This window comes from Artemia sp. Qi Xiang Cuo, chromosome 1, assembly GCF_049724085.1.
Source record: "Artemia sp. Qi Xiang Cuo chromosome 1, ASM4972408v1, whole genome shotgun sequence".
NCBI lineage: Eukaryota > Metazoa > Arthropoda > Branchiopoda > Anostraca > Artemiidae > Artemia > Artemia sp. Qi Xiang Cuo.
The window spans coordinates 46,372,069-46,385,139 of record NC_142794.1 but is presented as its reverse complement, the minus strand read 5'-3'; the positions used below and the strand labels follow the sequence as shown (position 1 = coordinate 46,385,139).

Sequence of the window (13,071 nt, the reverse complement as noted above, 5' to 3'; positions counted from 1 at the left end):
AATCCCTCTTTTTTTGCCTTGATTTGCATTCTGTTTAGACGTCGGCAGTATGCAACCCTGGGTGTTGGAACATTGGCAGCACCTTTAACTTTCTCTGATGCACTGATAATCTAATAAATTTTCTGAATGATCAAATTTTATAAATAAACAAATGTAATAAATAAACTTTGATAAGGGTTCCACCCCCTAGAAAATCAGCCCCCTCCCCTGAAAAATGAAATGCCTGTAACAACAAAACAAAAGAATTTTAAATGAATTAGGGAAGGAGTACAATGGACTATAAAGAATATGTAACATTACCCAATTTGAAAATGAACGGAACTAGCGCGATAGAACTACCAAATTTACCGAATTCGGTAACGAATATTAACATATGAAAATGGACGGAAAATTTCACCATGATGTCTGTTTCTAAAAAAAAAATTCATCTTCTGCAACGATTTTACCGAATTCCCAAAAAGATGGGGGGAGGGATGTGCCAGACCTGGATGTTATTTGCTCTCATCTGTTTGTCGACTTGTGGTCGAGGCTTGGAGGAGGGGGGGGGGGGAGGAATCTTTGAAATAAATTGGAAAAGTCAAACTACAAGCAAGGAAATTGAATGATTACCTAACGCTAGATAAAAATTACAGGAATAGCTATGCTTAAAGAAAAATTTTAAGCAAAGGAGGCTTTTTTCTCACCATCTAATAATATTAGAACAAATAATGGAGATTGGCTTACAGATCAGTTTAACGACACTTAGTTGACCTAGAAGGACACCACGCAAAGTCGACAATCGGGGAATTAGCAAAGAAATTTCAGAACAAGAAAGTCACTTTTCTAGCTTTCCTACTACTCGATCATCATTGTTTTATCATTAAAATAATAAAAAAAAGTTTTCCAAAGGCATATAGTAATTCAAAATTGAAATAAACGGAGATTAATATGGATGAATAAACGGAAACATGAATCCTAAAACAAGCACAATTCATAGGCAGCGCACTAGTGCTTCCTAATCAATGGTGTCAATTCACAAAAATTTGAGGACGGGGGGGAGGGGCATATTTTTTAAAATCTAGGGTGGGTGGCAAATTTAGTATTTTATTATCCATGAATATACTAAACAAGAGGCCTTTCTCAATAAAATACCCCAGACAAGGTTTTTTTTCGAAATCTAGGAAAGGGAGGCAAAAAAATTAGTGGACAGATATCCCTCTGCCCCCCCCCCACTATTTGACCCCATTGTGCCGGAGTAGGGAGTGATATGGAGTCAATCTGTTATTTTTTTTTTCTCCAGGTCACTTCGTATAGAAAGAGTTGACGTGGAGATTTCAAGGGGGCTTTATCGATTGAAAATTGAAAATTCTAGTGCCCTTTATAAGAGGCAACCCATCTCCTTCCAACGCCCTTTTTAGCTGCAATATGTACAATATATAAGGAATGGCTAAGGGCATTAAGTTGAAACGTTGAAGGCACGTTAAGTGGGATGCTAAACAAAATCAAACGACTCTACGTGTTTCCAGATAGTCTCAGGTACGAAAAGGCGTTAAATTAAAAGCTCAAGGGACCCAGCTGAAATTCTGAAAGATTACTGAATGGGGAGGGTCAATTAAAGTTCAAATTTTGACTTTGGAAGACCATGGATAGCTTATCAAGAAGAATAAATGTTTAAAAGAAAATATAGTTGTGTTGTGTCAAACCCTCCTAACCCTCTTCCTGGATAAGGCCTTGGTTAACACAAAACATAGGTCATTAAGATTCTTATAATGATTTATTTGATCAGTGTTTGTCTTAATTCTAGGTTGTAACGTGATGGGAATCAGGATGGCTTCAGCTCTATACAAGGTAAAAGATTATCCAGATTTTTAATCCATTTATTTAAATTCATATTCCCACTCTTGATCTTTCCAAACTTTGTGCAAAGATTTTTCCAACAAAAAAAAGAAAGCAAGCTAAAATATTAATTCTTAAGCACAAAACTTAAAAGAATTTTACAGGTAATAAAATCCATTAGAAGGAACAGAAATTGATTTTCAGAAATTCCAAAAAGAAAGTTTTCAAAGAAAAGTAGGGAGTTACACTAAGCAAAGGACGAGAAAATTAAAGTCAAATAATAATCCAATCTGAAAACAGAAAGGAATCACTATTGATAAGCAGATGAGACCCAAACACGATTCGAAATCACAACAAATAAGAAAGTACATTTAAAAATAACAGAAAATACCACAAGAAAGGATTATGGCTAACACTCCCAATCCTTCTAATGGCTAGAACGTCATTTGTGCTTTTATAGTTTTTGCGCTTTGCGCTTATACCTTACTCCTTTTTAGAGTTATTTATAATTATAAAATAAAAACTATTAAAAATATATTTTGCTTTCAGTAAAGTGGAAATGACGCTATGGTCCTTAGAAGGTTTGAAGAGGAGGTAGCTCTATTCTTATTTGTGATAATTTTTTTGCTTTGGATTCGCCTTGATTATTTATTATAATTCCTGTTCGTTCAGGGTCACAATTGTTTATCCATAAAGATTTCTGTCCGTTTAAAGTTTGTATTGTAATATAAGTTTATTTCTGCTCGTATCAGGATTTAATATGGCTTCTTACTTTTCTTTAAAAATTATTTTTTTTGGATACTGTTTCTTTGATTAATTCTTCTTGGCATAGTTTTTTCTATTGTAGGGATATGTGTAATTACTTTTTTAATATTTCCCTCAAAGATTGAAGTTTGGTTTTAATTTAAATTCTAGGCAAAATTTGAATTTTCAGTCAAATTGTTTAATCATCAGCCTTTTTATGCAATTAGTTTTTAATAGTATTTTGCTATGGAATTCAGGGGGGGTGAGGAGGTTGATTTTTTTTTCAAATAAATTTAAAATCTGTGTAATTTTTGATCTTCTACTGGGGTGAAGCCATCCTGTATAAACAATTGAATATAAGTATATATTAATCCAATATTTGATTAAAATAGCCTTTTTTATGTTCTATTTTACTGCAAGTATTTTTTTCAGTATGTCATAGTTTTTGGAATATATCAAATAAGTGTATGTCAAGTTTTCCCTGGCCGTGTTTACATGCCCTGATACTTTCAAGCGGATAGGCAATTTTTTTCGCTACAAGTCGGTACTAAGGTCCCCTTGTTCTGGTTTCACCAGAGGCGGATTTATGTGTGTGTGTGTGTGTGTTTTTGTGTATGGTGGGGGGTTAGGGTATTTGTCCCAGGCACAAAAATTTTAGAAGCGTAGAATTCCGAATAAATAATCTAACATTTGTAATCGTTTTGAAATTTTATTATCCTTAAAACAAAGAAGAGTGCGTAGTTGGCAGTAAGTAGATTTTTTCATTTCTTGCCATATAACGTAAGAAAGGTCAGATTTAGATAAAGAAAGAATTTCATAATTAATGAAGATTTTGTTCACAAACGAAAATTTTGCTAAAAATTTGGCCAGAAAATTTTTGGTAGACAGGGAGGGGGCGCTAATCAAAATTTAGCCCGGGCACAAGAGAGGTCATAACCTCCACAGGCTTTCCCCTATTTACAATAAAATTCTCTCGAAGAAAAATAAGGTTTGGCCGATTTTGGGATCTCAGGAAAGGCAACAACCCAGTTTTTTCATCAATAAATTTTTTCCTTATATTTGTTGTGCTCAGTGCATATACCCGGTAGATTAGAATACTCAGTTTCACGCGTTACTTAATGATGCATCAAACTTTGCCCAAGGTCCAGGGTTTTAAAATTGCAAGTTTAAGAACATGGAAAACAAGCTTTCGGTCCGTTTTTAGACCTCCTGATACCCTGCATTATCCCAACAAAATGCGTAGTTTCCTTAGCCCAGGCAACAGCCTAGGTATCAAACCAATCTAGAAAAAGAGTTTTTGCTTTTTTGAGCTCCATTTGGCAGTGAGAGGGACAATTTTCCTGAATTAATATATCTTGTACCAGCCAGGGACTTAACTTGGCCCAGGGACTTAAGGCTTCAAATTTCAATCTGTTTAGAAAAAAGAATTTCTTGGCTTTTTTTTATTTTATTTTTTTAATTTAATTTTCTTTTTTTGATCAAGATAAGAACTAGCTAAATCTTAGTAGCCTACTAATAAAATTTCATTATAGAGGCCTTAAATCTCTTACCTATGAAAGCTGAGTTTTTCTGATTTGTCTTCGGGGTCTGACATGAGCCGATTTCCGGTTGAATTCTCGTCATTCCCAGCTGCAAGTAAAGGCACAGGTTTAAATATAATGACAGATATTACAATTGAATCAATTTCTAAAATACACATATTTCTTAGTAAAAACTCACAAAACTTTCTAAAATAATTCTGCTACTTTTATATTTCCGTTCAATTTAGATTCCTTATAATTACATTTCGAACAAGAAAATATTTTTATATAAGTGTAGGTGTCATCATTCAAAGTTAAGAATTATGCTAGTCTTTCTAATTCAAACCTTGCAATCACTAAAACTGAACAATAATAAACTTACACAAAAGATCATAATTAAACAATCACGTTCATTTCTGATGGTATATAAGTCACAGTAAAACATTAAAACCGTCAATTGAGCAGATTTTTTTTTTTTTTTTTCAAGAATCTATGGATGACGAAGTCGTTGAAATATCTTAAGCTAGGTGAATGAAAATTTAAGGAATAAATATACAGAATTGCTTGGGTCCCTTCTAACTTAACCTAGATCAAAGAAACTTAACTACTTAACCTAGACCAAAGAGCATAAAAAAGGTCTCCTCGAACAAAGCTCGGGCCCAAAAAGGAATTTTTCATGTTCCCTTTACCTAAAAATCAGCAGACTATAGTTTAGTCTAAAAAAATGTTCATTGAATCAATTTGGCTCAATTACTACAATAGATATAATTTTTTTTTCTTTTTACGGTGTACTGCCAAAGCTCTTTTTATATCTTGATGCTAAGATCTGCGATAGAGACCAAATCAAAGTGTTCGGGTAACTTACAAGAGTGAGAATTGTCGCTAGTGTCGACAAAAGAACCGTCAACGCCATCTAGCGTTTGGCTAGATGACATTTTTGGCTACTACCCCCTTCCCTAACTGTAAAAGTCTAAAGCCTATTGGGTCAATGGTGCTTCGCTGAAAATGAATTATATTACAAACATTTTCTGTTGTACTTATTACAAAATTGAAAATTGAGTAAAAATGCATTTGAGTAAAACGGGGTGGAGGGGGTTGCCCTTTGATCACTTTTGACTCTTAAAAACGAAACTAGATCTAAATTACAATCAAATGAGCCCCCTCCAAAGTTAATACGACCACCTCATCCACAAAAACCTTATATGATAACAGTTAGCACTTGCCCCAGGGGCTGTGAGGGATTTGTAAATCCCTAACTTATTGTTATTTAACTTTTGGGCTATTTTAAACAAAATAGCTATTTCGAAATTTTGAGCAGAAGTATTTGAGAAAAAAAAGAGCGTGAAGAGGGGAAGGGGCCTGGTTACCCTTCAATCACTTTTGAATCTTAAAAAGGGCCCTAGAGCTTTTGATTTAAAATCTAATGAACCCCCTCCAAAGTTTATACGACCACCCCTGCCATAAAAACCTTATATGTTTAACAATGGGCAACTAGCATAACTTATTGCCCTTGCCCTGAGGGCTAGGGGGTCTCGAAAAGCATCTCGGGAAAAAGAGACATGGAGGAAAGGGTTTGGGTCCTCTCTAATCACTCTTGGCTCTTAAAAAGGGAACTAGGATTTTCGACTTAAGCCGAATTAGACTTAGTTTATTTTAATTGGTTTATATAATGAATATTTGTACAGTTTACGTCTTAGATATAAGCAACACTTATAAGACTTATAACTTATAGACTTATAACTTACAACCCTTGCCTCTGGGCTCACACGGGTTATGTCAACCCTGGAAGCATTGTTATATTATCTTTGGACTATTTTTAATAAAATCGTTATCTAAGAATTTCGATCGTATACATTTGGGAAAAAGAGGGCATGGGGGGATAATTGCCGTCCGATCACTTTGACTCTTAAAAAAGAGAACTAGAACTTTCAATTTCCAATCAAACGAGCCTCCTCCAAAGTTTATACGACCACCCTGTCCATTAAAACCTTATCTGCCCTCGGGGCATAGCTTACGACCCATGCCCTCGAGCTTTGGGGGGTTGTCTCGACCTCGGAGGCATCATTATATGATCTTTGGTGAAACTTAAACAAAATGGATATCTCAAAGTTTCGATCAGACGCATTTGGGAAAAATAGGGGGCGGGGGGGGGCTAGTTGCCCTCCGTTCACTTTTGACTCTTAAATAGGGAACAAGAACATTGGGGGTTTGTGTCGACTCCGGTGTTTTGTTTCCTGATCTTTGAACTATTTTGAAAAAAGGCTATCTCGAAATTGTGTATCAGATGCAATTAGAGAAAACGGGGCGTGGGAAAGGAGGCTAGTTGCCCTCCGATCATCTCTGACTCTTAAAAAAGGAACTAAAACATCCGATTTTCAATCGAATGAGCCCCTTCGAAGCTTATACGACCACCCCTTCCATATGAAGTACCTCTGAGAAAAAATTATTAATAAATAATTAAATACTGAAGCTTAATAGCCTTTAGTATAGGCAACGCTATTGCGTTGCCTCTAATTTTAGAATGAAAGTAGCCTTTTTGATCTATTGCATGATTAACTTCAATCAAGCATTCTGGAGTTAACCTGTAAAATCTTACTTTTCTAAATGGACTGTCTAAAAAAATTCTAGCCTTTCTATGGTTTCCCTCTTACGCATAGGAAAATAGGTCTTATTGAATACACCTCTAAACTTCAGGAACATCCTGCGTTTCTTTCTTTCTTTCTTTGGAGATGCTGTCAAAAGGCAGCAAGATAAAATAAGAGAATTTATTCCAAAAAGACTCGAAGATTCATTTTTCATACGAATAAAGAATTTTGGCTTCATCTTTCTTGGAAAAGATTCAACGTCTGAAAGAAAACGAATGAAAAATATTGTACGATTGTGTAAATTAATTCAAGAATAGTTACGGTAGATAAACTACAGATTTAAGGTATTATTCATTGAAAGCCTAGATTCTGAAAATCTTTATGGAATCCTTTATCAAAAAACATTTATAAATATCTATTACCGTAAGCCTCAAGTTTTCTACGTATTAAATAAAAAAAACAATGTTTTTCAACTGAAAATAAGGAGCAACATTAAAACTTAAAAGGAACAGAAATTATTACGTATATAAAGCCGGTTGCCCCCTCAACACCTCGCTCTTTACGGTAAAGTTTTTTAGTACTTTTAAAAAAGTGTCTTATTGTTCTGATTAAACGGCCCTTGTGTTTCAGGAGTATATCGGGCAATAAAGAATTGGGACAAAATTTAAACTTTAACGTAAAGAGCGAGGTGTTGAGAAGGGGGCAACCCCCTTGTATACCTAATAATTTCTGTTTATTTTAAGTTTTAAAGGTGTCTTACTTTCAGTTGAAAAAACTTGTTTTTTTAATTTAATTTCTGATCGTTTTTTAAATAATGCTAGGAAATCTGGCCCCACCTCTACGGAGGAGCCCCTTCCCCATGGAAAAATCCTCCAGACAATTCAATCCCGGTGTAAATTTCTTTTGGACAATCACTCTTAACCACTCTGCTTGTAAAATTGAGACAGAAAAGAGAAAGCAAGACATATAAAAGAATTTTGTGTAAGAATTCTGACAAATTCCCCAAGTGTATAATTTCCCCTGAGAAGTTCAGTCCCTGGAAACTTGCCTCCCCATGGAGATTCCTCCATGGAAAAACTCCCAGCAGAAAATTTGACCCCCCCACCGAAAAATGTATGCACACATCCCAATAAGAAATACTATGCGCAAAAAATGGGCAAATTTATCAATTCCCCTGGCAAATTTAAGACCTTTCCCCTGGGGCTGTGGGGGGTCATGTTATACATGAAGGCATAGTTATTGTGACTTTCAACTATGATGAATAAAATGGCTATCTCAAAATTTTGATCGAACGATGTCGGGAAAAAAATGGGTGGGGGAGGGGGCCTAGTTGCCATACAATTTTTTTGGTTATTTAAAAAGGGCACTAGAACTTTTAATTTCCGTTCAAATGAGCACTCTCACGATATTCTATGACCACTGGGTCAATACAATTACCCCTGGAAAAGAATAAACACGCATCCGTGATCTTTCTTCTGGCAAAATATGGAAAATTCTACATTTTTGCAGATAGAAGCTTGAAACATCTGAAACAGGGTTCTCTGATACGCTGAATCTGATGGTGCGATTTTCATTACGATCACTTGACTTTTGGGGGTGTTTTCCCCTTTTTTCGAATAGTCAGGAAAATTTTCTCAGGCTCGTAAGCTTTGATGGGTAAGACTAAACTTAATGAAATGTATATATTTGAAATCAGCATTAAAAGGCAATTCTTTTGATATATCTATTGGTATCAGAATTTCGTTTTTTAGAGTTTTGGTTACTATTGAGCCGGGTTGCTCCTTACTTACAGTTCGTTACCCCGAACTGCTTGATTCTGAAAATCAAATTCGGTAACTACTCGGTGGTAAGATTATATCAGTTCCAGAATCGCAATTACAACTTGATTAAAGGATCAATTACGGATGTTGGATTCTCAAATGAAAATAAAATTTCTCCTCTTAGGCAGTCACATTACTACACAATTGTTATGAAAAAAACTTTTGATTCAGACACTAATAAAAAGGTTTAGTCTTAATTACTATAAGAATTGCAAAAATTTGTCAAAGGCCACAAACTAAAACCAATTAAATAAAATGTTTAACTTCTTAGCCATTTTGTATCAAGTTAATGTCTTTCATTTTTTTTTAACTCTCAATTTAATACCAGGTGAAACCTATAAAACTGGATCGAGGCTCAGACCACAAAGGCTAATTGCCTCTGTAGTGTCTCCCATGGATAAATTATTTTTTTTCTGTATTTTTTTTTTCAGGAGTCACAATATAGAATGGATGACCTAGGAAGTTGGAGAAGGGCTTATTTGATCACATATTATAATTTCCAGTGCCATTTGAAGCGACAAACCTGATCAAGGGGCTAACCGACATCCCTTAGGCGCCTCATGTGCTCCTAGATTTTCCAAACATTCCGTATAGCATCGGACCTAAATTCCAAGAAATTCATTTTAATCAAAATAGTTGTAAGGTTCAAAAATATACTTCGGCGGGCAACGAGCTAATTGCAAGTGAAGGACAAGGCCCCCAGTTTATGCAAATAACCCATATAAATCAGATATGATTGTGCAATAACCCATATAAATCAGAGATAGAAACAAGGGTTTCAATTTCAATGTATGATTGGAGGACTCAAAGTGAAGTCACTACCTGTGTCCCGCCCTGCCCTGCTTTACTTTAAATGGAAAGGTGAATATGTTGAGTCTTGTCGAAACCAGAATCAATCAAGCATGGTTTTTGTATGACTTAAAGGCATCGAGTAATCCCCTTTGACCCCTCTTACTCCCAACGATTTTTTATTCACCAAATAAGAGGTTTCAGGGCTACTGAGCCTTATGATTATAAATTTGAGGCTAATTGGCTAATGTAAAGAATGAAATCAAAGCAAATTTTCGTCCACTGAGGGTTACCTAAATAATCAAAAAGCGTATTCTTAGGCCTAAATATTACAACTATTCACAAATCCTTCCGATTAGTATGAAGAGGGGAAAGGAATTTACCCCCTAGCATCTTAATGTTTTAAGGAATGTATTTTGGGCTAAGCGTTCATTATGGATACTAATGGAATGACAGCTCCCATAATATTGGTGAAACATTTTTAGGGTAAAATAGAAAGATTTTAAAATAAGTTTATTGTTAATCAAAACTCTTTTATATCAAGCAAGTGATCGAAGAACTTCTGCTCGTAGTAATTAGATCATATAATTAGGACATGAAAGATTTATTTTCCCAACCATTGGCCAAGGGTTCAGTATTACTTACAGTGAATGCAAAGGCCTGAACTGGAAGAACGACAGGATTCACTAGAGGGTAAATGAGATGGTTGCCCTGATTCTCCAGCATCGCTCGACTGTGTTGCGCTAGCGCTACGTTGGTTCCCTGAAATGTATAATAAACATTAGTACACAGATCACACTGACTGAAAGATTCATAAAGTGGACAACCAGCACAAGCTGGCTAAGCCCCATATCATCTAATGTACAGTCAGTAGTGGAATGATTCATTAGCTACATGATTACTAACAATTGAATTTCAGAAATTCATTATGAGGAATCTAGGGTTTGTCATCACCACCATCAAAACTGACACGCTCAAAATACCAAAAGCGTCCAATTGATAAAAAAAAAGTCCCATTCCGATCAGCGGTAAGATGGTAAAAATACACAACACATAAAAACATGAATTCCAATAAAAAAAAAATAAAAAAACACAACGAATGCTGTGAAGTCATATATGTTAATTCTCATACCCAGAAACAAATTTTAACTTCTGCTAGTCTAAATACAGTTATACAGATAGTCTGTTTCGTAGCACTTAAATTCTATTTTGAACACTGTTTACGACCTACTTCGGTCTTTTTGGATAAAAAAAAGAAATGACAGTCAACTGTTCATGATGAAATTTGCGTAAAAAGTTGGGAGTTAAGAGGGAGTAGCATCCCCCATAAAATATAGCATAATTACTGTTCATCCTAAGTTTTAATGTCGCTTTTTATTTTCACTCCTATTGTTTTGTATTTAACCAAATAAGGTTACAATTAATATGGTGCTAACGGCTTATTTTTTTGTTGACCTTGAGAGAGCGTTTACATTTTAAAGCCATTCACTAAAATAATTCACATTTGGCTATGTGTAACCTTTGAGCATGTGCTTTATCTATTCGTTTACTCCGTTTACTTTTTCCGTTTACTCTTATTATTCTCTCCCTTTCTTTTTAAATCTTCATTTGTTCATTTTTTGTCAAATTACTCTTTTCTAGCCTCCTCACTACCTCAAATATTGAACAGATCAGATCTAGATAAATTTTAATACTAGGTTTTTCTACTTACAAATACCACGTAGATGTAGCAATTTCCTTTCAAATGCGCCCCTAAGCATCCCTCGATGATGTTGTAGCGCCCCACGGGCAGCAGCTTAACAAAAGAGAAGAAAAAAAAGGAGAAACATCACTGCTTCCCATACGAAAAAGTGATTCTACCTTCTTGGTCAATATGAGAAACTGTGATACTTACAAATAAAAAATCGAATAAATGGGTTTTTTGGGTATGGTGATTCCAATTTTGCAGTTTTCATTTTGATGCAACGAGCTTTTATCATTAAGAATAATCGAAACAATAGTTACCACTCCTGAATCAAGTTAAAACACGATTTTTCTTCATTTGACCTTTTTTTTTCGAAACGCGTTTCTAAATGTTTGGTTACTATAGACTAGAGTGCGTTCTTTACTAGGTAAGTTTTTACAAGACTTGTATTGCTGAAAAAAATCTTTGGCAATGTTAGAATAAATTGCAAATGCTAAGGGAAGGAAAAAATAAATAAAAAGAACGAAAAAGCTAATACGTGGCATTCAAGTTTCAAAAACGCATTCTAGAAAAAAATAGCTTCCTTACCATCAACCCTCGGCTCTATTATCACAGTTTTATCTGAGAGTTTTTGTTTTTCAACTCCTGTACTATAAATATGTGTATCTTCCTTCCTGGCTACTGCTCCTAGAGTAATCGCGCAATCGCTAACTGTTGCATAATGGTCTTCAGAATCTTGGCGTTTCTCTGCCAAATTTAATCTTCTTCGCATCTAATTGAAAAAGTAAAAAACAGTTAAGAATAATATTATTTGGACGGTTTAAAATAAATCAAGGAACTCTGAGGGTCCTGAGCTCTGATTTAATTTCTTTAGACTAGGAATAATTTTCCTCTTTTCAGACAGCTAAATTTCAGTTTCTTCAAAATTGTAGAGAACATGCTAAGAAGTTTGGTAAGAAAAGCCTAAATATGGTGAGAATTTCGGTAAGAAAAACCCAAAAAGTTAATACTGCTATCTTTTATTATCAAAATAAACAATATCCCTGCACTATTTTGAAATTAGGTACACTAGCTTTAAAATTTTTAACTTCTTATCAGGTAAATAGATCAGTCAAATAATAGCCAATAATATCAAGGCAGATCGATCAAAATGTCTTTTAAGCTAAAATTGATTCTCCTTTCGTTTTTGTAGAGAGCTGAATGACTATTCTGTATAGAGTTTTTCCTAATTAAGATTAGGTTTTGCTATTATATATCGAAATGTTTATCGTTATAATGAAAAATTTAACCTGTATTAAATCCAAACTTCAAAGACAGTAATATTTTGGGCTGCGAGTAGTTTCCTCCAAGCTTAATTTTACAATAGAAAAAGGGAATCCGAAGCTTCATGTCAAAATAGAATGATTAAAGTTTATATCGTAGAAGATGTTGCAAAAACAAACTTACTGATTTGCCAAATGCAATACTCTGGCAATACTCTAGTACCTTAAATAGTGTGAAAAAGTGGTGGCGGAGGGTATTAAGTGCCATAGTAGGAAGTGTATTTGGTATCCAAATTATATAAGACAACATGAATTAAATAACATCAATTGCCTGGCAGGGAGGGGACCCAAAAGATGGACCGGCATCTTAAAAAAAGAGAAAGAAGTCAGTTCAACTTAGCATGTAAGATCAAAGACAAAAAATCTCTCAAATAAGTCCAAAATAATACACATGTGGCAGAAAATCAGACAAATTGGACAAAGCGAATCAGTAGCTGAACAACAATAATAATATTAACAAAAATAATACAACCAAAGATAAGGTAGAATCGACTCTCAACACAAATCATGCAAAGTAGTCTAACAGCGTTTCTTCAACACAGGAAGGGGAAAAAGAACATTTTCTTTATCATGTAGATAATTATAAAGTTAAAAAAAAAACAATTGAATAAACCAAACCTAGTTTACTAACATTTTATCTGAAGCTTAGAGGGATCAGAAAATTTAGTTTTTGTGTTGCAAACAAGCATTAGATGGTATTTCAAGGACTTTTCACCCAGATGTAAAAAAGCTTGATTGTTACTTAGTAACACTTTTTTCGTAACACTTAAATGTACATAAAATACTGTTATA

The 13,071-nt window shown here is 34.5% G+C and overlaps 1 protein-coding gene across 4 annotated transcripts in view; it reads right to left on the bottom strand.

Moving 5' to 3' along the window:
* The window catches only part of Liprin-gamma (liprin protein kazrin), a 212,433-nt gene that overhangs the window by 79,286 nt on the left and 120,076 nt on the right, over window positions 1–13,071 (bottom strand). For all 4 annotated transcript variants that reach the window (XM_089107912.1, XM_089107906.1, XM_089107920.1 and 1 more), the window contains exons 6-8: window positions 11,546–11,729; window positions 9,919–10,035; window positions 4,110–4,188 (exon numbers count right to left, since the gene is read on the bottom strand). In XM_089107912.1, coding sequence (XP_088964038.1) covers window positions 4,110–4,188; window positions 9,919–10,035; window positions 11,546–11,729 — 380 coding nt within the window. The remainder of the gene's footprint in view (window positions 1–4,109; window positions 4,189–9,918; window positions 10,036–11,545; window positions 11,730–13,071) is intronic.